General features: G+C 49.2%; 1 protein-coding gene across 4 annotated transcripts in view; it reads right to left on the bottom strand.

Moving 5' to 3' along the window:
* The window catches only part of EEPD1 (endonuclease/exonuclease/phosphatase family domain containing 1), an 83,458-nt gene extending 59,053 nt beyond the window's left edge, over window positions 1-24,405 (bottom strand). The window contains exons 1-2 of one of the 4 annotated variants that reach the window (XM_059655856.1): window positions 24,310-24,405; window positions 7,779-8,783 (exon numbers count right to left, since the gene is read on the bottom strand). In XM_059655856.1, the coding sequence (XP_059511839.1) occupies window positions 7,779-8,656 (878 nt within the window). In that variant the 5' untranslated portion in view covers window positions 8,657-8,783; window positions 24,310-24,405. Of the gene's footprint in view, window positions 1-7,778; window positions 8,784-9,108; window positions 9,589-24,309 lie in introns of those variants that run through there. The other 3 variants (XM_059655852.1, XM_059655851.1, XM_059655853.1) reach the window with 3 other exon arrangements.
* Between the last annotated feature and the right edge of the window lie 1,565 nt (window positions 24,406-25,970).

Here is a 25,970-nt window from a genome sequence, read left to right as displayed (position 1 = left end):
CTTGCCAGGTCGCCTGCGTCGGTGGCCCGACCTGTTCATGCCAGACGTACATATGACTTTGGTCTCCTAAACAGGCCCTCAACTGAAGAACCAGGAGTGAGCAGGAGAAGCTGTTTCTATGAAAATTGGCAGCTCCTATAAAAGCAAGTTGTTTACAGAAACTGCTATCAAAATAGCTGTGGGCAAGAGGGTCGTAAAAGAATGAATAGTCATAAAAATATGACTGCACTCAGCAAACATCCTTGCTCCACTTTGAAGAGACAAATATGAGAACACACACACACACACACACACACATTGTGACATACCAGCATGCCTATGAAAAGTCATGACTTAGGGAACGCAAAACAAGCTGTGGAGAGAAAGCTAGCCTAACATGCAGGCTGGGGTGTGAATAAAACACAAACAGGTGGAGAGAGTAGTGAGCGCAGGGAGCCTGGGCGATCAGTCGAGCACTCACGGCTGTGTGACCTGGGGAAGTTTACCCCCGCCGCTGGGCCCGGATCTGTCCCCGGGGCAGCACCTGTAAAAGGGCGAGTAACGCTCCCCACCCGTAAGCCTGCTTGCTGAGCTCTGGGCCTCAGCCACGGTCATTATCAGTGTTAACGACTGCTCTTGTTCTCAGCACAGCTACAACCACTAGACGCTGAAAATACAATGCCTCCCATTAAAAATGACTGGGGACGCCTTTGAAAAGGACCAAGAAAGCGACACAGTGACCTGAAGCTGCAGAGGCCCCTCCCCTCGAAGCGAGGAAGCCCAGCGCCCACCACAGGGTCCGAGGCCCAGCGGCGATCATCTGCACGCGGAGGCCCCCAAAACGTATACTCGCCCCCATTTTAGAAAAGGGAGACGCAAAAGCACCGCGCGCAGACTGGATGCGCTTCCTGAAATCACATTCTAAGGAAGCGGAAAGAAAGAAAATGCATTCTGGAGTTCTGGGTGTTTGCTTTTTGTTTTGTTTTGTTTTAGTAGAAGACTGGCTCAGTATTTGTAAAAGCACCATCACCCAAGACCTCCCTGTCGGCCCAAGGCAAGGAAGACAAAGTCCCAATTTCACCCTCCGGCTTTTGTGAGCAAACAGGATCCAGGTCCCCAGAGGCGATACAGCCACACCCCGAGCGCACGCAACCCTAAGTGTGTACACGGGGAACAACATTCTCCGGGCAGAGCACGGCATTTCTGGAGTTGACAGCGGCCTCGAGAGAAAAACAATTGAAGGCCTCCCTGAACAGCTTAATCAGGTAACGGCTGAACCAAAATAGAATCCGCAGGAAACAGGGGCTCGTGGGAAGCAAACAACAAAGCAACAGGGTGCGGGAGCTGTACGCAGGGAAGAAAACCCAGGGCTTCTTCATCAGGAGCTTCGTCGGAGGATTCGGGGCTTTCCTTTCTAAGGAAATGCCTGCTCTGAGCCCCAGGGTTCCCAGCTGCTGGAATCCAGCTGTTTGACAGCTGTCAATCAAACCATGACACTAAAACCTGTTGTTGGGACCAGGCCCGTGTACGAGGCACAGGGTCAGGATGCTTCTGAGATCCCTAAATCTTTGCTGAGGGCTGGCAGCTGCAGGCGGGGCCAGGCACCCCTGTGGCCCCTCCTGGGTGTTTGGGCGCCAGAAGTCACTGGTGGGGAATTTCCAGTCAGCCGTCCATGCCTCCTCACAGACCACGTGTCAGTGATGAGCACACAACATTTTAGCGAAATGCATCCTTTGACTTGGTGCTGGCGGAGTTCGTTATTAAGGAATTCTATCTAGGATAAAATCTCCGGTAAGGCGGGGCAATTTAGAATTAAGAATAGCACACACCTCGCTGCTGTTCTCTACTGGGAGGCACCGAGCGTGGGAGCCTGCAGGTCCCTGTCGGAACATCCCACACTATAAGCCTGGGCGGTGGGCACACTGGCCCCCAGTGCTGGGAACTGACTGCAGCGTCCTACTCCTCAGCTGTGCGAGGCAGGGGGTGGCTGTCACACCGATGGCCACCAGGCTCCCCTCCAGACCAACTCGCTCCCAGCCACCTGAGTTGGTCCTGTCCCTCACCTTCCCGACACTGAGGTCACACACTTCCAGAACCTGGCAGGCAGGTAGCAGGTCTCTGTGCTTCAGCTGTACCTTCTCCCTGTGTCCCTGACCTCACCAGGCAGTGGGCACAGCGTAGGTGCTCAACCAACGCTGAATTAAATATATGTAAATATATGTAAATAGTCACTAAGGTCCTGCCCCCTCCCAAATATGCCCTGTTCTCTAGGGAACTGATGCCAAAGAGAAAGTCAGACGCCAGCCTGCAGAGAGCGTAGCTCTTCCTCCACCCCCAATGGCCCAGGATCCACGCCTGTCCCGAGCTAGACAACAGCAGAGCGGAGGGGTGAGGTCGGCAAGCTGCATCGTGTCCACACAGCACAGAGGCACGCTAGTCGCCCCGGGAATTCTTAACCGCCTCTGAGCCTGTCTCCTAGAAATCCAGCAGTTAATCCCCGCCATGTCCAAAACATGGGCACGTCCTGGCAGTTTTCACCTCTGAAAGATCCTCTCTTCTCCACCCACTTCCCCAGCTCCCGGCCACTATCGCCTTCAGCCTTTCCTCTGCAACAGCCTCTCTACCAACTCCCAGGACCCACGCCCAGGGCCCCAGCAGCCAGAGCCACCTGGTAACAGGTAATTCATCCACCTCTGCTGCTAATCCTCTGTGGCTTCCATGTGTGGTTAACAGAGAGCCCTGGAGGCCCCACCCACTGGCCCTGCCTCTCCCTGCAACCATGGCCACCTGCCACTCCCGACCTCTGGCTTTCTGTCCGGAACAGACCCAGGGCCTTGGCCCTTGCTGGTTCCTCTAGTGGGGCACCCTTTCCCCCACTGTTTCCATGCCTGGCCCTGCTCCTCCATCAGCCTTTAGCTGGGGCCTCCCTGACCCCATCGACCTCCAGGCTTCTTTTCACCTCCCCTCCATCCTCCTCAGCATCAGCCACTGTCTGTAATTGTATATCCACATGCTGACGTGTTTATCTCTCCGCCTAACATGGAAGTCCCCTGAGGGCAGGGACTGTGGCCTGTTCTCTGCTTTATTACCAGAGCTGGACACAGCACCTGGCACCTGGTGAGAGCTCCAAACCATCGGTTGAATGAATGAGTAAATAATAAAGCAACGAACATCCCCGGGACCATCTGTGCTATCAGACCTCCCAAACCAGCTCCCAAGTGGGCCCAGCTCTCTTGAGAGACAAAAGGAGCATCCTTCCCCCGAGTGAAACAACCCCCACGTCATGCCCACACCAGGACTTCTCTCCGTCCACACCCCCTCCTCCTGCTGCCCCAGCCAGGAGGTCTCAGTCCTGACCACCTTTCTCTCTGGAAATGACCCAGCGCTCCTTGGCTCAGAAAACCAGAGCTCCACCCTGGAGGCGAGCAAGGTCACAGCCTCACATTTCAGGGGCCGGGTGGAGGGACCCTGAGCCCTCAGCATGGCTCTACCTCTGGCCATCAGCCTGGTCCTTCAGAACAAAAACAGGAAGAGAGCAGAGGCCTCCGGGGCCTTGCCGCGGGCCCAGGAGCCTAGGTGAGGCCTGTCCAGCCAGAGACCCAGCACAGGGAGGAAGCAGCAGGTGGGCCAGGGGTCAGTCCAAGGACAGGGAGTTTGGGAAAAGACAGCTCTGCTCCCTGGCTCTGCAATCAGACAGCGGCCTGGCTTCAAACCCTGACTCCCACATCTCTATCTCAGAAGGCCACAGGGCTGCTACCAGTCTGAGCCTCCGTGTCCACAGCTATCAGAACAAATGTCACAGCTGCCATGTCTGGCTACATCTACCCACACTCCATTCGCCTAGGACCGTGGTCGGCAAACTGCGGCTCGCAGGCCACATGCGGCTCTTTGGCCCCTTGAGTGTGGCTCTTCCTAAGCCTTAGGAGTACCCTAATTAAGTTAATAACAATGTACCTACCTATATAGTTTAAGTTTAAAAAATTTGGCTCTCAAAAGAAATTTCAATCATCGTACTGTTGATATTTGGCTCTGTTGACTAATGCGTTTGCTGACCACTGGCCTAGGATGAAGGAACCCCATATTCATATGGGGAAAATCCAGCCAGATATCAGTCACAGTCAGTGGCTTTCTAAAAATAAATGAATGAATGAATAAATAAATAAATAAATAAATAAATAAATAAATAAATAAATAAATACATCTGGGTTTCCCGGACGGTTCTGAGGCTGGGCCGTGCCAGCTGATTCGCATGCACTTCACTCTGGCAAGTGCAGGGCCACGCTGACTCTGGAGTTTAGCGAGCGCACGTCCACGGCAGCCATTCAATACACAGTTTTTCAATGAATGAATCAAATGACAAGATGAGTTGTGTCTATAGTGATCCTAGCGATCAAGTCGGATAAACGAAAACCTTGTTTAGCAATTGGGACGCATCGCCAGGCACACATTCCCTTTGTCCTTTGATACCACAGACAGACATGTGGCAAGAACACACGTTTAGACCATTGTCAAGCTCAGGACTTCGACACGGCTCCTTCTGAGGGAGGCCATGGGGGGGTCTGGGTAAGTGGAACATTAAACCTCTTTAAATGTTTTTTGGAGATTATCTGTCCGTTTCCCGGGGCTCATTCTTTCAAACAAGAACTCCTCCTCAGGAAAAAAAAAAAAAAAAACCCAACTGAACAATCTTCATTCCATATGTTGGCTGTCACCAAATTTCTGCAAGGATATTTGGCAGAAGCACTCCTCTGTCAGTCTTGCTCCATAAAAACTGAGCGAGGAAAAGCATTGCCTAAGACAGACCTGGCAGCGGAATCTGAGGAAACCTGTCAGTTCTGCGTCGCGTGTCCCTGGAGGCTCCTGGTGACTGTGAGTCTCTAGTTCTCTGCTGTCCTGCCTCAGCCTTTGCAGGCAAAGCATGGTTTCCTGGAGCTCCCCGCCCCCTCCCCCCGCCCCCTCTCCGCTGGGGCAACACCTCAGGGCAAGGAAGGCTCTACCTGTGGAGTCCCACCCGGGTGCCTTTAATCTAAGAAAAGGCCTCCTAAAGCGAACCCTCAGAAAGGACAAGAAGGGGCTAGCTATTTCCTTTGCAGAAGAAGTGCCTCATTTTTTCTTGCACTCCATTTAACAGATGGGAAAACTGAGACCTGGAGAGCTTAAGGAATGTCACCAATTTAACACAGAAGCGGTGAAGCCAGGGTGTTTTTTGTTTGTTTGTGTTAAATGTATCTACAATGGACTTAATGTAAGAAAATGTGACTGGCACACAATTTGGCACATGTCCTTGAATAGGCAGAGTGTAGGATGCCTGAGCAAGAGGTGGATAAAGGTGACTTGCTTACCAAACATGGCATGCGTGCGAAGAACACAGGTCTACCGTCGGAAGGTCTGGGTCCGAGCCCAGCTGAGTCACTGATGAGCTCATCACGGAACTTCTTTGCTTTTAGTTTCCTCACCCAGAGATGGAGATCATTAATCAAAGCAAGCCTTGCCTTCTTCTCAGAACTACTGGGGAAGTCGGGCGAACGGGGAAGCTGTAGGAAACCAGGAGAGTCGATCCAGAAGCCAGGTGGCCCTTGTACGTACACGTGTCTGAGAAAAAGCGCCGCCCGGGAACCTACCTGCAGCTACCCTTGCTCACACTAACCCTATTTCCTCTTACTAAGAAGAGGATCCGCTGGAATGCGAGGGATTTTTGTGAATCAGCTCTAGCAGAATGCGCACTGCTGGTCTGATGACAGGTGACTGGCGGTCCGTCAGCCCTCTCGGTGCCCTAGGACAGTCACACAGGCCCTAACACTATTGCCTCATGTTTACCAGACCCTAACAAGGTGCTTGGCGAGCCCAGAACACTGAACACATTGTGAAGAGACAAAAGGAACCACGTCCCCACAGGACAGCAGGTGTGGCAGGTGTGAGAAATGAGAGATGCGGCCACGGCCACGCGGACAAGAGCTGCTGACGCTCCTCTTCACGCGCCGGCGCCCAGGTCTGCGCTGTGGGGAGGAGCCCCCTGAGGCCGGCTGGCTGTCCCCTGCGCTCCCTCCCATTTTCCACCCTGACATTCATCTATTCTAGAAGCCTGAGAAGCGCCTTCACATTCTGACCAAAGGCCATCATATGGGTGGATAAATACAGGGATGATCAGAACAACCACAGATAATAACACATAAAACCAGTACCGAGAAAGCTCTTGTCAGAAGAGCCAGCACCGGGGAAGGCGCTATACAGAGCACACCCCCGGGGCACACGGTCCAACGGGCTCAGCCTTGAGTGTGCGCCAGAACCGGCCGGAGTGCGTGAGAAAACACAGACACCAGGGTTTCGATTCGGTCTCGGATGCCAGCGCTGGTCCGTGCCCGTGCAGTTGAAAAATCACTGTCATGGTAAACGAGCCAGAGCTGCCAGGCTGTCATTCTCACTGGGGCGACTTCAGATCCTGATTCCCCCACCCCCCCACCCCCAACATGAGCCTTCGGGAAACTCTTGATGGGAACTGAGCTGCCACCTGCCCTCCGCCGCTCCCGCCCCGTCCACACATCCGTGCTGCTGTGGATGACGACAGCAAGCCACGCCGGATAAATATTTCCCGGGACCGAGTCCGGCTCTCACCTGTGCACAAGATGATTTTGCCAAAGGAGTGAGTCGTGCTGCAAAGCCAAGGACAGGGCGGCGCAGGAAGACGGCTCGGGGCTCCGGGGTCCAGGCCTCTGAGCCGGCGCACGGTCCCTCCATCCTCAGTGGCGAGAGGGCCCCTGGGACGGGGCCAGTGAGACGCTGTGACCTGGTTTCTCCTCACCCGTGTATCCTGACACTCTGTCACCGTGCGCTGTGATCCCCATCCCCCAGCCCCAACTCACTTCGTGTCACCAAACGGTCCTGGGCCAGCCTCGCCCACAACCGGCGCAAAGGAGAGCAGCGAGCCCCCACCAGCAGCCACCACCTCCGGAGGAGTCCTGACCTGGAAGGGACCCTAAAAACATCTCTTTCCTTCCCAAAGCTGATTGCATTATACAGTTCACTATTTTATTAACAGCAGGAGTTACTGCTACAATAATATTGTTTCGTTTTATGGGGGCTTAGCGGAAGTTCCTACAGAGAACTCTGCTGGGAATACCGCCAGCTCTGTGACAAGAGCCCGCCCCCCAGCCTCTCCTGCGGGTCAAGTGGGAAAATGTGGCAACTATTCACCCCACGTCCGTGTGACCTCTGCCGACTATGGGACAGAAGAGGTTGCAGACGTTTGGGGCCGCCACTGTGGGCCTGAAAGCCAGCTTCAGGCTAAATAAGGAGAAAGAATGAAGAGTGATTCATTCATGGCATTTTGGTAAATATACATCACGCATGTGTTTGCAAATACCTGGTGTTTAAGCTGATTTTGTGCACACAAATAGGCCTATTTAGGGAAACAAATGGCTTTCCCGCTCACACACACACAAAAAAAATCCAACTAGCTCTTTCTCACATGCAAAACTGAGCTGTCGTCCCCAGGCTCTGAGGGCCTGGTGGGCATACACCCACGAAGACTTGAGTCAAACTCCAAAGCAGTAACACCAATACGACCTCCACTCACCCACAAACTACGAATTGACCTCAGCTATACCACATTCATGAAACCCGCCACAAGCCCAGGCAGCTGTATTCTGAAAACTATGGAGCAGAAGGAGACCTCAACGGCAGGTAACAATACTGTCTGGGGCCTCGAGGTCACTGATGAAATACCCTTGCCCTCTTCCTACCCCCCTCCCCCAAAGTCCACTCTGCACGCACCCCAGCACCTGTGCGGTTCTGGCCCTCACCTGTTCTCCAGGAGCGTCATGCACACCACCTCTCGCACCCCGGGGTTGTCGGCCTTTTCCAGGGAACAGCCCTGCAAGTTCCACGTAGCCAGCCTCAGCACAGGCCGGCCGCCCCTGGTGCCTCCAAAGGCCTCCACCGAAGGCCGCATGGAGATGATCTGAGTGGGCCCGCCGGGCGGCAGGTCCAGGTCCTCACTCTGCAGGCTCAGGGAGGTGGGGCTGGGGTGAGGCTTGGCGGTGAAGGTCAGGCCCCCGTTGGTGTGGGTGGACGGGGGCCGGGACCGCTCCGCGAACACCTGGTGCCGGATCCTGTCCAGGAAGGCGGCGTTGATGCCGTCCGTCTTCACCAGGTCCTCCACGCTGCGGAAGGGCCCGTGCTCCCGGCGGTAGTCCACGATGCTGGCGGCCATCTTCTCCGTGAGGCCTCGGACGCTCAGGAGCTGAGCCGGGGTGGCCGTGTTGATGTTGACGCGCGGGGTGAGGGGCATGGCCGTGGCCAGGTGGTGAGGCTGCTGCTCGGCCAGCAGGTCCCGCCGCGTGGAGCTGGGAGAGTGCTGCGCCGAGCTGCCCTTGCTGCTCACGCAGATCTCGAACTTGACCTGCTCGAGCTTGGTGGCGCCCACGCCGCTGACCAGGGCCAAGTCCTCCACCTTCTTGAAGCCGCCGATGTACTCGCGGTACTCCACGATGCTGCGCGCCACGGCCCTAGTCACCCCCGGCAGGGTCATCAGCTCCTCCTCCGTGGCTGTGTTGATGTTCAGCCGCTCCTGGTTCACCAGGATGTTGCTGAAGTTGCAGGCTGCGCTGAACTTGCGGCTGTGGGACAGGTCCGAGGGGTCCCGGGGAATGGAGCGGTGGCAGCCCAGGGTACTGCCCATGACCGGCCCGGCCCAGGGGCCCCGGGAGGCCGCCCCGCCGCCGCAGAGGGACTCTCTGCCCGGGAAGGAAGCCCAGTAGACCTGGCAGGCACAGAAGGGCGTCCAACAGCAGCTGCCCCGTGGCCACCTGGAGACAAATGCATCAACACAAGTCAACGGAACCGGTTCATCCTTGCGCACTCGCTCCCCTACCCAGAGCTGAAGGTCTTCACCAGGAGCCCCAGCTGCCGGCTGCCCTTGGACCCCGAACCCGCACGGAGGCTGGCCGCCGTGGGTTTGCCTCTGGAGAGGTCCGGTTTTATCACATTGGGACCCCAAAACGCCACCAGTCTTTTCTCTTGGGAAGAGACCTATCCCGCCCGCCCACACCTCCTGCTCCTGCCTGAATTCCGTCCGCACTAGTGCGTGCGGCGCGGGGGTGCTCATCGGCTCCCACCAGACCCGCCGCCTACCCCGCGCCCCACCTCTCGGCGCTCCCCTGGGGCGTCCTTCTTCCACCTGCGGCTCCACGGCCGGAGCCCAGCCCCGGACCGCGCTGGGGCCCTGCCTCAGCCCTGGCGTCCGCGCGGGTGCGACTCGGGGCCGGGCCACGGGATCCCTCCCACGCCGCCGCGGGCCGTGCGCCCCGGCTCCTTCTGCGGGAGAAACTCTCCGAGTCGCTCTCCTAGGGCCGGCGGAGATGCAGGGCTGCGGGGAGGCAGCGAAGGCAGCGAAATCCGCCCGCCGCCCGCCGCCCGCGGCTGCACCGTCTCGCGGCTGCACCCGGGCTGGCGGCGTCACCGCAGTTGCGTTGATCCCAGAAAAAAGTCCTGCGCTCCACTCGCCCGCAGGATCCGCCAGAACCGCATCCAGCGTCCCGCACCAGCGCCCGGTTCCGCTCGCCGCCCTTGTCAAAGCCAAAGTCCGGGCCCCGCCGCCCGCGCCTCCGCCGGCACCACGGCCACGCCTCCCCGCGCGCGGCAACTCCTCCCCGGGACTCCCAGGGCACGTGGGGGCGGGGCCAGCGCGCGCGGCGGGGGCGGGGAGCGCGGAACCCCGGGGCGCAGCCCGGGAGTGAGAGAGGCGGGGCTCTGAGTGCGGGGGCGGGGCCACGGGCGAGGGGGCTGGCCGAGCGTGTGTGGGGTTAGAGACCGGACTCCGGAGTGCGGAGGCGGAGCTATGGCGAGAGGGGCGGGCCTCGGGGCGGGACTTAGGGCCTGAGGGGCGTGGCCTACGCCCTGTGGTTTGCAAAGAGTCACCTGAGGGCAGAGGGGGAGTTCCTGATCCTGACTTGGGGTTGCCACCCTAGTCCGAGGGCTGCTGTGCGGGTTGGAGGCTTAGTCTCTTCCCCGAGGTGAGGCCTCCGCGGCTGCTTTTGGCGGACGGAGCCCCACAAAGGAGAGGGGCGCCCAGGGACGGACACTACCTGGCCTCCTGCCGAGTTCGGCTCTCTCTGGGGCTTGGGGCAGAGCCAGGGCACTCCCTGCAGTTAAACCTGAGGATGTTCCAGAGGGGACTGGATGGGATTTTTAAATTTTATTTTATTGATTTTTCACCGAGAGGAAGGGAGAGGGATAGAGAGTTAGAAACATCGATGAGAGAGAAACATCGATCGGCTGCCTCCTGCACACCTCCTACTGGGGATGTGCCTGCAACCAAGGTACATGCCCTTGACTGGAATCGAACCTGGGACCCTTCAGTCCGCAGGCCGACATTCTATCCACTGAGCCAAACTGATTAGGGCTAGATGTGATCTTTTTAACTTCTGTCCCCTCACTTTCGGCCTCTTTTCTTCCGCTAGAAAGAAAATGCTCGTTGGAAATGAAGGCTGCTTCCCAAAATTCACAAGTTTTGGGGTCATACCACAAAACGACAGCGAGTTAGAGAGTAAAGGTCCTGCTGTATTACACTGGACACACCAAACTAGAGTATTCAATTAAACAAACCGCGTGGTGGCCGTTAAAAACGTTGACCCTGGTCCTTTAATGCTCTCGGCGGTCTCATCCGCAACCAGTGTCACTGCTTTCAAGTCCCAGGGCCAGGTCAGCAGAAACAGTCACCCTCAGGGAGACATGTGAAAGGAGAGGCAGCCAAGGCTGGCAAAATGCTACTGCCTTTGAGGTACAGTCCCCTAATGTGCGTACTAGCAGGGACTCTAAACTGCAAGTGACAGAAATCCCAGTCACACTACCTTAGACACAAAAGGCGGGTGTCCTGGTTCTTGCGTGGAAAAGTTAAGGAGTAGATCCCTCCTCAAGCATGGCTGCACCCAGCTCAAATGATGCCGTCAGGACCTGCTCCCACCCCCTCCATCTATCAATTTCCACTTGCCCCACCCCACCCCACCCCATGCTACACTACATGGTGCCCCTCCCTTCCTCCTGTAATTCGGTTGAAGTAAGAAAAAAATTAAGACAAGCAGGAGAATCCCTTTTAGGGGAGGGAAAAGTCTTTGTGGAACAGAATGCCGTGCTGAGCTTTTGTGGCTGTGGGTGGGCAGCCTGGGGTCATGGCTAGTTGGATTAGAAGTAGAGAAACCACATATTTTATGTCCAAACCAGGACGCTTTGCAGGGTAAGAAGGCCACTGTTAACTTCACTGGCACAACAGGCATGGTCTGGTCACATTCCCCGTAAAGCTGAGCATTCACTCCCTTTGGTAGAAATGAAACCAAGAGGTAACTCCACTGTTGTGCATTCAAATAAACAAAACCCAATGAGGGGTTAAATTTTAAACGCCATAGCGAGTGTTGTGGAGCAGTTGAAACTCTCATGCGTTGCTAGTGGGGGTGTAAGATGGTACAGCCACTTTGGAAATCAGTTTGGCAGTTTCTTAAAAAGTTAAACATATATTCGCCATTCAATCCAACCATTCCATTCCTAGATACTTAGCCAAAGAGGAAGGAAAGCATGAAATTCAAAGACTTGTACGTGACTGTTCCTAGGAGATTTACTTGTTAGAGGTAAAATCCAGAAACAACCCCAATCCACCACAAATTGTGGTAACACTGTACAATGGAGTACAACGGAGCAATAAAGAAGACTATTAATATAGACAACACTGAAGAATCTCAAAATCATACTGAGTCAAAGAAGACAGGCCAAGAGAAAAGAGAAAGAACATAATGTGTGATTCCATTTATACAAAACTCCAGAAAATACAAGCTAATCTGCAGAGAGAGGAAGATCAGCAGATGGTTGGAGATGTGATGGAGGGAGGCTTGGATGAAAAGGAACATGGGAAATTTGGGGGAGGGGAGGTGGAGATGGAAATGTTTCCAAGGTCATGGTTTCATGGGTATAAGTATGTCAAAACTGATAGAATTGTACACTTAAATATGTGAGGTTTGGTATACTTCAATTTACCTCAATAAAGTTGGGGAAAATCTTCAAAAAGTAAAAAGGAATTCTCTTTGAGCCTAAAAAAAAAGAGATGTATTTATTTTGGAGAGGAGTAGGTGACTGAGAGTGGAGAGGAGGGGTTGACAGGGAGCAAAGGATGCCCAAGAAGTTGAGTCTGGAGCTAACAAGGGTCCAACAGTCATCTCATTAACATAAAAGACACCTTTATCACTCTCAACACATAAACTCCAAGTGTTTGGGGAGTTGTGAGCCAGCAACTATGGATGAAAACCAAATATTTTATAAAGCACAGTGTTGCAGTGGATTATAGAAACCGATATTTTCCTTATTAGCAATTAAAACCATAGGATTGATGCTTTGTTCCCCTTCAGTCATGTCTTGTTAAGGTAAATTTTATCCTGTCTGGCTAAAGTGATAGAGAGCAAGCCACATAACCAGACACCTGGAGAGGAGGAGCAACGACACGTGCAGCTCACTCCTGTCCAAAGAGCAGCAGCCGTGCAAGCAGCCCACCCCAATCCAAGGAGCAGCAGACTTGCAATCAACCTGTCCAAGTCCAAGGAGCAGTAGCCCCACAAGCAGCCCACCACATCAGAGGAACAACAGCAGCATGCAGCCAGTCCCCATTCAAGGAACAGCAGCCATGTGAGCAGTCCGCCCCAGTTCAAGGAGTAGCAGCTGCGTGTGTAGCCTGCCCCCATCCAAGGAACAGCAGCCTCGTGATCAGCACACCCTCTGTCTGAGGAACAGCAGCTGTGTGAGAAGCCTCCCCCCACCAGCCAGAGGAGCCACCATGGCTGTGAACAGCACCCACCAGAGGAGCTGCTGCCAACTGAGGAGCAACTGCTACCACAACCACCCGAGGAGCAACTGCAGCCCAAGGAGCCACAGCCACCCAAGGGGCAGCCCCTGAACGACTCAACATCTAGATCTGTTGGTGAGATCAAACATGGGTAGACAAAGAAACCCCCAAAGGAAAGAAGTTGAGGACTCACCAGAAAAGCAGCTAAGTGAAACAGAGGATGCAACATGTCAGAAAAAGAGGAGAAACCAAGATGGCGGCATAGGTAAACACTGGAGTTTGCTGCCTCGAACAACCACTTCAAAAATACAACTAAAAGACGGAACGGATATCGTCCAGAACCACAGGAAGGCTGGCTGAGTGGAAGTTCTACAACTAGGAGAAAAGAGTAAAACATACCGAGACTCAGAGGAGGCGCAGTGCTGAAGTAAAATACTAAGGTGCGGAGTGCATGCGGAGCGGGCTGGCGGCTGAGGGCGTGGTTGTTGTTTTCAATCGGGAGGGATATCAGACTCTGAGCTCCAGCTCCGGGCGAGTCTCTAGGGACCCAGAATCATACGGGAGAAGCGGGACTGTCTGGCATCGTTCAGAACCCTAGGGCAGCTTTCTCTCCGTGGGGTGTGCAGCAATTACTGGGACACTGAGAAGCAGAGCCTCTGAGGGAAAGACTGAGAGCAGCCATAATTGCTAACCCCGCCCTGTTGATCCCATGGGACCTGCCCCGCCCAAGCCCTGCAGGGAGACTTTTGCTGGATAGCCTCAGGCAAAGGCTAGATTAGCACCTCCCTAGAGATCCAGGAGCCAGGAAGCCCAGAGGTCAGAGTGGGACCATCCAGTTTGCAGCTCTGTGGAACTGTAAAAGACACACTCAGGGGGAAGACTCAGTGAACACCAAAGCCCCATTGAAGCAAGTCTAGCCCCAGAGGGATGTCTCCAGCACAGAAGTTCTCCTACTGCAGACACAGCTGATTCTCACAGCCAATTGGCCTGGAGGTCAATTCCTTACAGTGAAAACTACAACAATCAAGGCTTAATTACAACAAGACTGTGCACAAAGCCCACAAGGGGGTGCACCAAGAGTGTCTACCTCAGGTAATTGGGACACTTAGCACAGAAAGGAACTCTATCGACACAACAAAGCATGAAAAATGCTGAGACAAAGAAACAGGACACAAACGACAGAATTGGAGGAAAGCAAACTGCTGGATATAGAGTTCAAAATCACACTTTTAAGGTCTTTAAAGAACTGTCTAGAAGCCGCCGATAAACTTAATGAGGCCCTAGAAAAGACTGGTGAGACCGCCAATAAATGTAGTGAGATCCTCAAGAAATCTAATGAGACTCTCGATGTTGTGATAAAGGACCAACTAGAAATTAAGCATACACTGACTGAAATAAAGAACATTATACAGACTCCCAACAACAGACCAGAGGATCGCAAGAATCAAGTCAAAGATTTGAAATACAAAGAAACAAAAAACACCCAACCGGAAAAGCAAAATGAAAAAAGAATCCAAAAATACGAAGATAGTGTAAGGAGCCTCTGGGACAGCTTCAAGCATTCCAACATCCGAATTATAGGGGTGCCAGAAGAAGAGAGAGAGCAAGATACTGAAAACCTATTTGAAGAAACAATGACAGAAAACTTCCCCTACCTGATGAAAGAAATAGACTTACAAGTCCAGGAAGTGCAGAGAACCCCAAACAAAAGGAATCCAAAGAGGACCACACCAAGACACATCATAATTAAAATGCCAAGAGCAAAAGACAAAGAGAGAATCTTAAAAGCAGCAAGAGAAAGAAAATCAGTTACCTACAAGGGAGTACCCATACGACTGTCAGCTGATTTCTCAACAGAAACTTTGCAGGCCAGAAGGGAGTGGCAAGAAATATTCAAAGTGATGAATACCAAGAACCTACAACCAAGACTACTTTATCCAGCAAAACTATCATTCAGAAGTGAAGGCCAGATAAAGAGCTTCACAGATAAGAAAAAGCTAAAGGAGTTTATCACCACCAAACCAGTATTATATGAAATGCTGAAAGGTATCCTTTAAGAAGAGGAAGAAGAAGAAAAAGGTAAAGATACAAATTATGAATAACAAATACATATCTATTAACAAGTGAATCTAAAAATCAAGGGAATAAATAATCTGATGAACAGTATGAACTGGCGATTGTAATAGAATCAGGGACATAGAAAGGGAATGGACTACTCTTGGGGGGGGAGGGGTGTGGGGTGAGGGAAGAGATTGGACAATAATCGTGCACCTATGGATGAGGATAGTGGGTGGGGAGTGAGGGCGTAGGGTGGGGTGGGAACTGGGTGGAGGGGAGTTATGGTGGGAAAAAAGAGTAACTAATGTAATAATCTGAACAATAAAGATTTAATTTAAAAAAAAAGAATTCAGATTAACAGTCCTAGAGTGCATAAACCAGATGGAGGAAAAAATCAACAAGTTATGCAAGAATCAAGAAGAAACAGATAAAAAAATCAACAACTTATATAAGAATCAAAAAGAAATGAATGAAAAAATCAAAAACTTATGCAAAAACCAAGAAGAAATGAAGAGCGATATAGCTGCAATAAAAAACACCATTGAAAGTTTCAACAATAGACTAGGAGAAGCGGAGGACCGAATTAGCGAATTAGAAGACAGGGAAACAAAACACACCCAAACTGTACTGCAATTGGAGAAAAAAATTAAAAGACAGGAGGAGAGCCTCAGGGAGCTATGGGACAACATGAAACGAAATAACATACAAATAATAGGGGTGCCAGAACAACAGAAAGAGGAACAAGGGTTAGAAAACCTATTGGAAGAAATAATATCAGAAAACTTCCCTGAGGTGGGGAAGAAAAAAGTCACACAAGCACAGAGAGTCCCAAACAAGATGAACCCGAAAAGACCCACGCCAAGACACATCATAATTACCATGGCAAGTGTTCAGGACAAAGAGAGAATCTTAAAGGCTGCAAGAGAGAGACGGAAAGTTACATACAAGGGATCTCCCATTAGATTATCAAATGATTCCTCAACAGAAACACATCAGGCCAGAAAAGAATGGACAGAAATTTACAAAATGATGCAAAGCAAAGGACTGAATCCAAGAATACTCTATCCAGCAAGGCTATCATTCAAAATTGAAGGGGAAATAAGAAGCTCCACAGACAAAAAAGTTAAGGGAGTTTATCACCACCAAGTCAGCAATGCAAGAAATGCTAAAGGGACTGGTGTAAAAAGAAGAAATAAAAAGCTAAGAAAGAAAACAGGCACAAAATATAGAAATGGCTAAAACAAGTACCTTTCAATAATAACTTTAAATGTAAATGGACTAAATGCTCCAATCAAAAGACATCGGGTGGCTGAATGAATAAAACAACATGACCCATATATTTGCTGTCTACAAGAGACCCACCTCAGACTAAGGGACTCACACAGACTGAAAGTGAAGGGATGGAAAACTATCTTTCAGGCAAATAGAAATAAAAAAGAAAGCTGGGGTAGCAATACTTATATCAGACAAAATAGACCTCAAAGTGAAGGCCATAACAAGAGATAAAAAAGGCCACTTCATAATACAAAAGGGATCGATACAACAAGAAGATATAACCCTGATAAACATATATGCACCCAATGCAGGAGCACCCAAATACATAAAAAAACTCCTGGAAGATATCAAGGGAGAGATCGACAACAATACAATCATAGTAGGGGACTTTAATACGCCACTGACATCACTGGATAAATCCTCTAGATCAGCAAAGAAACAGCAATCCTAAATGACTCACTAGATCAGATGGACTTAATTGACATCTTCAGAACATTTCACCCCAAAGCCACGGAATATATGTTTTTCTCAAGTGCACATGGGACATTTTCAAAAATAGACCACATATTGGGTCACAAGCAAAGTATCCCCAAATTCAAGAAGATTGAAATCATATCAAGCATCTTCTCAGATCACAATGGCATAATATTAGAAATGAACTACAATAAAAACAACCCAAAATACTCAAACATTTGGAAGCTGAATAGCATGTTATTAAATATTGATTGGGTTACCAATGAGATCAAAGAAGAAATTTAAAACATCCTGGAAACTAATGAGAATGAAAACACAACAATCCAAAACCTATGGGACACAATGAAAGCAGTCCTGAGAGGGAAATTTATAGCCCTGCAGGCCTACCTCAAAAAACAAGAAAAAATGGTAGTAAATCATCTAACTCTACATCTCAAAGAATTAGAAAGAGAGCAACAAGAAAAGCCCAGAGTGAGCAGAAGGAAGGGGATAATAAAGATCAGAGCAGACATAAATGACATAGAGACCAAAAAAAACAATACATAAAATCAACAAAACCAAGAGCTGGTTCTTTGAAAGGATAAACAAGATTGATGAACCTCTAGCCAGGCTCACCAAGAAGCAAAGAGAGAGGACCCAAATAAACAAAATCAGAAACGATAGAGGCGAAATAACAACAGGCCCCACAGAAATACAAATGATTATTAAAAAATACTATAAACAACTCTATTCCAACAAACTAGACAACGTGGAGGAAATAAACATGTTCCTAGAAAAATACAACATTCCAAAACTCAATCAGGAAGAATCTAAAAATCTCAACAGGCCAATAACTATGGAAGAAATGGAAACAGTCATCAAAAAGCTTCCAGCAAACAAAAGCCCAGGACCAGACGGCTTCACAGGGAAGTTTTACCAAACATTCAAGGAAGAACTAAAACCTATCCTCCTCAGACTACTACAAAAAATTCAAGAGGAAGAAACACTTCCAAGCTCATTCTATGAAGCCAGCATCACCCTAATACCAAAACCAGACAAAGACAACACAATGAAAGAGAATTACAGGCCAATATCCCTCATGAACATAGATGCCAAAATCCTCAACAAAATCTTAGCAAATCGGATCCAGCAGTACATCAGAAAGATCATACACCATGACCAAGTAGGATTTATCCCAGGGATGCAAGGATGGTACAATATCCGCAAATCAATAAATGTGATAAATCACATAAACAAATTGAAAGAACAAAAACACATGGTCATATCAATTGATGCAGAAAAAGCATTTGACAAAATCCAACACCCATTTCTGATCAAAACTCTCAGCAAGGTGGGAATAGAAGGATCATACCTCAACATAATAAAAGCCATATATGACAGGCCCACAGCCAACATCATACTCAATGGACAAAGACTAAAAACTTTTTCCCTAAGAATAGGTATAAGACAGGGATGCCCACTCTCTCCACTCCTGTTCAACATAGTACTGGAAGTGTTAGCCATTGCAATTAGGCAAGAAGAAGAAATAAGAGGCATCCAAATTGGAAAAGAAGAAGTAAAACTGTCCTTATTCGCTGATGACATGATATTATACATAAAAACCCTAAAGACTCCATTAAAAAAAAAACTATTAGACTTAATAAATGAATTTGGCAATGTAGCAGGATACAAAATTAATGTCAAGAAATCTATGGCATTTCTATACACCAATAGTGAACTTACAGAAAGAGAGACTAAAAATCAATCCTATTTACCATTGCACCAAAAAAATTAAGATACCTAGGAATAAACTTAACTAAAGAGGTAAAAGACCTCTACTCAGAAAACTACAGGACGTTGAAAAAAGAGAAAGAGGAAGACATAAACAGATGGAAGAACATACCATGTTCATGGATTGGTAGAATCAACATCATTAAAATGTCCATACTACCCAAAGCAATCTATAAATTCAACGCACTTCCCATTAAAATACCAACGGCATATTTCACAGATCTAGAACGAACTCTCCAAAAATTCATCTGGAATAAAAAAAGACCCTGAATAGCTGCAGCAATCCTGAGAAAGAAGAACCAAATAGGTGGGACCTCAATACCAGATATCAAGCTGTATTACAAAGCCGCTGTTCTCAAAAGTGCCTGGTACTGGCACAAAAACAGACATATAGATCAATGGAACAGAATAGAGAGCCCAGAAATCGACCCGAACCAATATGCTCAATTAATATTTGACAAAGGAGGCAAGAACATACAATGGAGTCAAGATAGTCTCTTCAATAAATGGTGTTGGGAAAATTGGACAGATACATGCAAAAAAATGAAACTAGACCACCAACTTACACCATACACAAAAATAAACTCAAAATGGATAAAGGACTTAAATGTACGATGGGAAACCATAAAAATACTAGAGGAATCCAAAGGCAACAAAATCTCAGACATATGTTGAAGCAAATTCTTCACCGATACAGCTCCTAGGGCATTGGAGTCTAAAGAGAAAATAAACAAATGGGACTACATCAAAATAAAAAGCTTCTGCACAGCAAAAGAAACCATCAACAAAACAACAAGAAAGCCCACTGCATGGGAGAATATATTTGCCAATGTTATCACCAATAAGGGTTTAATCTCCAACATTTTTAGGGAACTCATACAATTTAACAAAAGGTAGATAAACAATCCAATCAAAAAATGGGCAAAGGACCTAAATAGACACTTTTCAAAAGAGGACATTCAGAAAGCCAAGAGACATATGAAAACATGCTCAAAGTCACTAATCATCCGAGAAATGCAAATCAAAACAACAATGAGGTACCATCTCGCACCTGTCAGACTGGCTATCATCAACAAATCAACAAACGACAAGTGCTGGAGAGGATGTGGAGAAAAAGGAACCCTTGTGCACTGCTGGTGGGAATGCAGACTGGTGCAGCCACTATGGAAGACAGTATGGAGTTTCCTCAAAAAACTAAAAATGGAACTCCCATTCGACCCAGTGATCCCACTTCTAGGAATATATCCCAAGAAACCAGAAACACCAATCAGAAAGGATATATGCACCCCTATGTTCATAGCAGCACAATTCACCATAGCTAAGATCTGGAAACAGCCTAAGTGCCCATCAACTGATAAATGGATTAGAAAACTGTGGTACATCTACACGATGGAATACTACACTGCTGTAAAAAAGAAGGAATTCTTACCATTTGCGACAGCATGGATGGAACTGGAGAGCATTATGCTGAGTGAAATAAGCCAGTCAATGAAAGAAAAATACCACATGATCTCACTCATTTATGGATAATAAAGACCATTATAAACTTATGAGCAAAAATAGATACAGAGGCAGAACAACATTGAACAGACTGTCAAACTATAGCAGGAAGGCTGGGGAGGGTTGGGGGGTGGGAGGGGGGTGGGTAAGAGATCAACCAAAGGACTTGTATGCATGCATATAAGCATAACCAATGAACACAAGACACTGGGGGGCATGGGAGGCTAGGGGAGGGTCAAGGGGAGAAAAAAAAAGGAGACATATGTAATACTCTTTGTAATACTTTAAGCAATAAAACAATTAAAAAAAAAACAGGATGCTCTGGTGGGCTTGTATTCCTAGTTTGAAAAGTAATAATAATTTTGACTTAAAAAGCTTGTAACGTCAACACTTTGAATATTCAATTCTTTCTTCTTTCAACTCTGAGTGATTGGTCTCAAAATGATACTGCAACTTACCAGACATCATCATACTATAAAGAAATGTTCCTTTGCATAACACAATATAATGTTTTTGTCTGGTTTTGGTATTAGGGTAATGCTGGTCTCATAGAATGAGTTAAGGAAGTATTCGTTCTCCTTCTCTCTTCTGGAAGAAATTGTCAAGAATTGGTATTATTTTCTTCCTTAGAATTCACCGGTAAAGCCATCTGGGCCTGGTGCCTTCTGTTTTGGAAGGTTATTCATACTTATTCAACTTCTTTAAGAGACATAGGCCTATTCAAACTGTCAAATGCATAAGCTCCCCGCCCCCTTAATGATGTTTTTAAAGTGAGTTAAAAAAAAAACAACCCACAACAATTCTGTGACAATAAAGTAAATACAAAGAATTGTTAAAAAAAATAAATCCCCATTAAGGTTCTGTTTGTCTGTTTGAAGATGCGTTAGCGGCGAGATTCTAGACAAGTCTCAACTGGGTTGACTGGGCACTTCAAGACTCTGCCACATTTTTGTTCCATGCCAGTAGCTACCTCAGGAATGTCCTCATGGAGATGACAGAAACACAAGAAAGAGCAAGGCCTCTTGAGTTGTAGACTTACAAGCAACATACTTGCACTTCTGCTTCATTCTATTACCCAAAGCCAGGCACATGGTCAAGTCCAGAGACAGAGGCAGAGGACACTTCAAAGTTAAATGCCCAAGGGGGTGGATGCAGAGAGGGTAAAAGATCATTCAACCCATCAGCAAGACCTATCAATTCTACCTTAGAAGTACTTTCCACACCTGTGCACTACTCCTTCTATCTTATTGCTCCCACCACTTCAGTTCACCATGATCTCTCTTACCTATCACCACCACCTGGTCTTATTTGGACTGCTCTGGAAGAACTGCAATAATAAATTAGAGATTAGGATGAGATAATAAGTAGTCAGTATACCCACAGCTCTCCAAATATGCTCTCTTGATGTTCTCACCACCTTTTAATCTAGATAAATATGTACACATGGTTATGCTAGGGTGCGGTGATAGTAGTATGCAGGTGTGACAAGTCATCCGAGAGGTTTTTGAGCCTGAGTCCGAGATACAACTGTTCAATTGGCTTTGCAGAGAAGAAATGTAAGAGGATGAGGTTAGAGGAATGGATTTAAAAACATACACATGGTGCAACCTCTTCACTAAGTTAGGCAACCTGCTCTCTGGAAAAGGACTATTAAGCCAAGACTTTCTTCAAGACCAAGGGTGACCAGAGATGCCTTTTAGTCCACAGGGAGTTCTCCTGTGATTCTTTCAGAGTTTGAGAAGGCTTCTCAGGAGCTAGGCACACATAACCTCATCCCCTGTCTCTTCTCCCTAATTTTCTCGGGGAATATTTCTGAATATTAGAGACATGGGAAAAAACGACATATTCTCCTTTTCTCTCTCCTTATGTAGGGATTTCACAATTTAACTACAGGGGCCCTGTAGCATTCTTTCTCTCTCAGTGATCAACCAGAGGCAAATGTGAGTGCTTCAACCTCAAGTGGTCTTAGTTGAATCTCCCAGAAAAAAGAAGGTGATTGAAACCCTTAGTCTAGCAGGAAAAAGAAGGTGATTGCAACCCTCTACTTTAGGCCCTAAAAAAAAAGAGAGTAGGAGAGTGCAGATTGGTTTGGCTCAGTGGAGAGAGTTTCGGCCTGGGGATTGAAGGGCCTGAGGTTCGAATGCAGCCAAGGAAGAGAGAGAGAGAGAGAGAGAGAGAGAGAGAGAGAGAGAGAGAGAGAGAGAGAGATGAAGCAGGAGGGCAGAAAGGAGGCGCTGCCTTGTCCCCTGCCTACTGGCCGTTTGTGTATCTTCTTTGGTGAACTGGTTTCTGTTTATGATTCTACTTTATCTCCTTGGTGGCTTATTTGCTGTAAATCTTGTATCGTTATTTTAGTGGTTGTTGTAGGTTCATGTACATCCTTCACTTAGCACCATCAACCTTCACGTGAGGTCATCCCACCTCGTGTATGTGCAAGAACCTTCCAAAGGTGCACACCTGTTTATCCGCTGCCCTTTCGTGCTGGTGTCGTCAGGTCGCTGGTTAAATTAGATGCTCTCTTCTGTGCAGTTTCCTGTGCTCTGCTACCCAGAAGGGTAGGCCTTGCCCTGGGAAGCTAGAAGAAGGAACGTACTTGGGCTCATTCTTCCACATTTTGCATTGTTCCTGGAGGGCAGGCCTGGCCCAGCTGTCGGGCTCTCCAGAGGGAATGTGAAGGGCACAGCAGACCTCGGGAGGGTAGGGGTCCTGTCCGTAGGCATGCCCGAGGCACCTCCGCCAGGTTCCTGACTCCTGGCTGCCTCCCTCGGATCCACACCCCGTGCTGGTTCATGACTAATAAGTCTGTCAGCTGCAGGAATTGCATGTGAGTAGGGTGGAGTGACAGGGAGACCTGGGCTCAAATACCAGCTCTACCACTTACAGGTGCGTAACCCCGGGACAAGACACTGAACTCTTGTGAGCCTCAGTTTCCTCATCTATAAAATGGGAATAAAAAGCCTCATCTCAGAACATCGCTAAGAAGATTAAATGAAGTGAGTTGGTAAAAGTGTCCAGCCTGTGACATGACAGGCGCTTTCATTAATATTTTTATCCCTTCTGTATGCCTCACTGTCTGCATTTGCTAATTATATTTCCATATTCTTTCTGTTTCTCGGTCACTCAGAATCCATCAAGTCTTTCTCCTCTTCACACCCTGAAGATTCTAGTGTGTTCGAATATTTTTATGGGCTTGTCACCATCTCCCTACTTTTCCATTTATTGGGCAGACTCAATGTCAGGGCACCGAGCCTGCCTCTTTTCCAAAGCTAATTATCAACCCCATAAGGACAACTCCCTAAGGCTGGGCAGGGTTCCTCACACTTGGCCCTGTGGACCTCTGTGGCCAGAGCATTCTGGGTGGTGTGGGACTGTCTTGTGAATCATAAGATGTTTAGCAGCACCCATGGCCTGCACCCGCCACAGGCCAGGAGCACCCCCTCAGTTGTAAAAACCAAAAATATCTGCTGAAATTGCCACCTACCTTCACAGGGGGAGGGGGGAGGTAATGGGTCAAAGCCTCCCCCAGGTGTGAACCCCGGGGATGGGATTGGTGTCTTTCCCATCTACGCGTGAGAAAGCCAGAATTCAGAGTGGCGGAGGGCTTGGCTCGGGATCACGCAGCTACCAAGTGGTGGGGGCACGATTCCAGGAAGTCCGGCTGGCTCTAAGCCCCGCATTCTGCTGACTCAAGGGTGTCCTCTCCTCTGCAAATAGAGCCTCAAATGCCTTTGACATCTGGCCCTAAACTCTGCCTTTTGTGCCAAAGGTGCCTGAACTCTGGACTCGTCTCTGAAAGCCAAGAATGGGCGCCGAAAGGCGAGATTCGGTCATCACTGCTCACAGACAGGGCTCCGAGGCCACGGGCAACACGCTACACGCCTCTGGCACCGCACATGCTCCTCCTTGACAGGAGGGTGTTATGGTTGGAATCATGTCCCCCAAGGATATGCTGAAGTCCTGGCTCTGCTCCCTGTGAATGGATCTTTTTTGGAAACGGGCCCATTGCCTGCATAACTGAGTTAAGATGGAGTCATTAAGATGGGCCCCTGTCCCGGTACGACTTATACACCAGGAAATCTCGGACACATTCAGCAGGAAGGCGGCCACGGGAAGGTGGGGCAGAGATGGGAGTGATGCTGCCACAAGCCAAGAAGCGCTTGGAGCGTCCAGAAGAGAGAGAGTGAGGAAGGGCCCGCCCTCAGAGGCCCTGTCCACACCTTGATTTCAGGCCTTGGGCCTGTGGACGGGGAAGCGAAAACATTCCTGTGATTTTAGCCAGGAAACCACTGCAGGGGAGTATTCCCCTTGTCCTCTGGTTGCCCCGAGCACCCCAAATTCTGACTTGACAGTGCTCCTTGCTCCCCAGTCAGTTAGAATATCTGGCCATTAATCAAAGTCAGGAAAGATATTTAACTTTCCGACAATAAACTCACAAGTTAGATTGTGCCTCCCCGTCATCGCGTGGCTGAGATATTGATCTGGTGGCGGAATGGCGACTCGGGGACCTCCTGGACAGCGGCTGCCCACAGGGACGCCTTCCCACGGATTGGCAGCAGCAGGGACACGGTGGGGCGGTGCCTTATCTTTCTTGGTAACAGGAGGTACCATATCGTCCTGAGATAAGGAGGAGCGACTTCGTAGAATCTGACGCAGTGGCCGGGGTTACCTGCAGGTCACAGATAAGCAGATGGAGGGACATGAACCCCAGCCAACCACGAGGAAATGGACACTAGACAGGAAGCAGACAAAGCCAGCCACGGTCACTGAGAACCTAAACCCCAAAGCCACTTGTCCCAGGCGAGGAAACTGGTAGCAGCAAGTGCCCTCACATGTACACTGCGATGCTTCGCGGCTAAAGCAGCCCTGAGAAGCTGGGTGTATCCCAAACAGGCCTGTCACCTGGCCCAGCCACGCCACAGAGTGGGATCCAAGTTTAAGGATTGTGTGGACAAGCAGACCTGGGGAGTGTGCGCCTGTATAATCTCCCTCTGGAGAGTTCATAAGGCCCAGGACCGTATTAAAGACTTTGACCTCGGCCAGGGTAGCTCAGTGGTTGAGCTTCGGCCTGTGAACCAGGAGGTCAGGGTTCTTGGTGTCTTGACCCCCAAAAGAACTGGGAAAAGGTCTCAAAGAGGAAATTGTGCAGCTATGCTCATAGCAACATTATTCAAATAGCCCCATAGTGGGAGCCATGCAAACCAATTCCTGGTCAGAGCACGTTCCCGGGTTGCAGGCTTGATCCCCAGTAGGGGGCGTGCAGGAGGCAGTCAATCAATGATTCTCTCTTATCATTGATGTTTCTATTTCTCTCTTTCTTCATCTCTGAAATCAATTATATAATTACTAGAGGCCCGGTGCATGAAATTCATGCACCGGCAGGTCCCTCAGCCTGGCCTGCGCCCGCTTGCAACCTGGGACCCCTCTGGGGATGTAGCAGTGCTCGAAGTGGCAGGCAGCTGGGGAGGAGCCCAAGCCGGGGCCGGGCGCCATGCCACTCCCGCTCATCCTGGCCCCACTGCTCCTGCTGCCGCTGTGCTTGCCAGCCATGAGCCTGGCTTCTGGCTGAGCGCACTGACCACCAGAGGGAAGCTCCTGCGTTGAGCGTCTGCCCCCTGGTGGTCAGTGCATTTCATAGCGACAAGTCGACCGGTCATTCAGTCGACTGGTTGTAACAGTTAGGCTTTTATATATATAGATATATAAAAAAATATTAAAAAAATGTTTTGAAGACTGAGAAATTCTGCTGGAAAGACACCCATTCAAGGCCTTTGGGGGGATGCAATGCAATGTACCTCAGGATACGGATGCATTCTGGCCTGTCTGTTTTGTAGACTGTGAGGCTGAGGCCCGAGAAATTAGATGCCCTGTCAAAAGTTGCCCAGACAGAAAGTGACCTTGTGTGCCTGGACTGGGATGTTCAGGCCCCAAACCCTGTGCTCTTCCTACATTTTCACTTTCCCATTAATTAGTTTATTAATAAACATTTGAGTGGGACCATGTGGGGATGCGGGAATATAAAAATAAAGAAGGCAGGCCTTACCTTGCACGTCATTTGCTATTTCTGGAATAAATGAGCAACAGAATAGCAAACGGT

The sequence above is a fragment of the Myotis daubentonii genome, chromosome 10 (assembly GCF_963259705.1).
Source record: "Myotis daubentonii chromosome 10, mMyoDau2.1, whole genome shotgun sequence".
Lineage (NCBI taxonomy): Eukaryota > Metazoa > Chordata > Mammalia > Chiroptera > Vespertilionidae > Myotis > Myotis daubentonii.
Note: the sequence above shows the minus strand (reverse complement) of the source record. Positions and strands in the feature narration are given on the sequence as shown.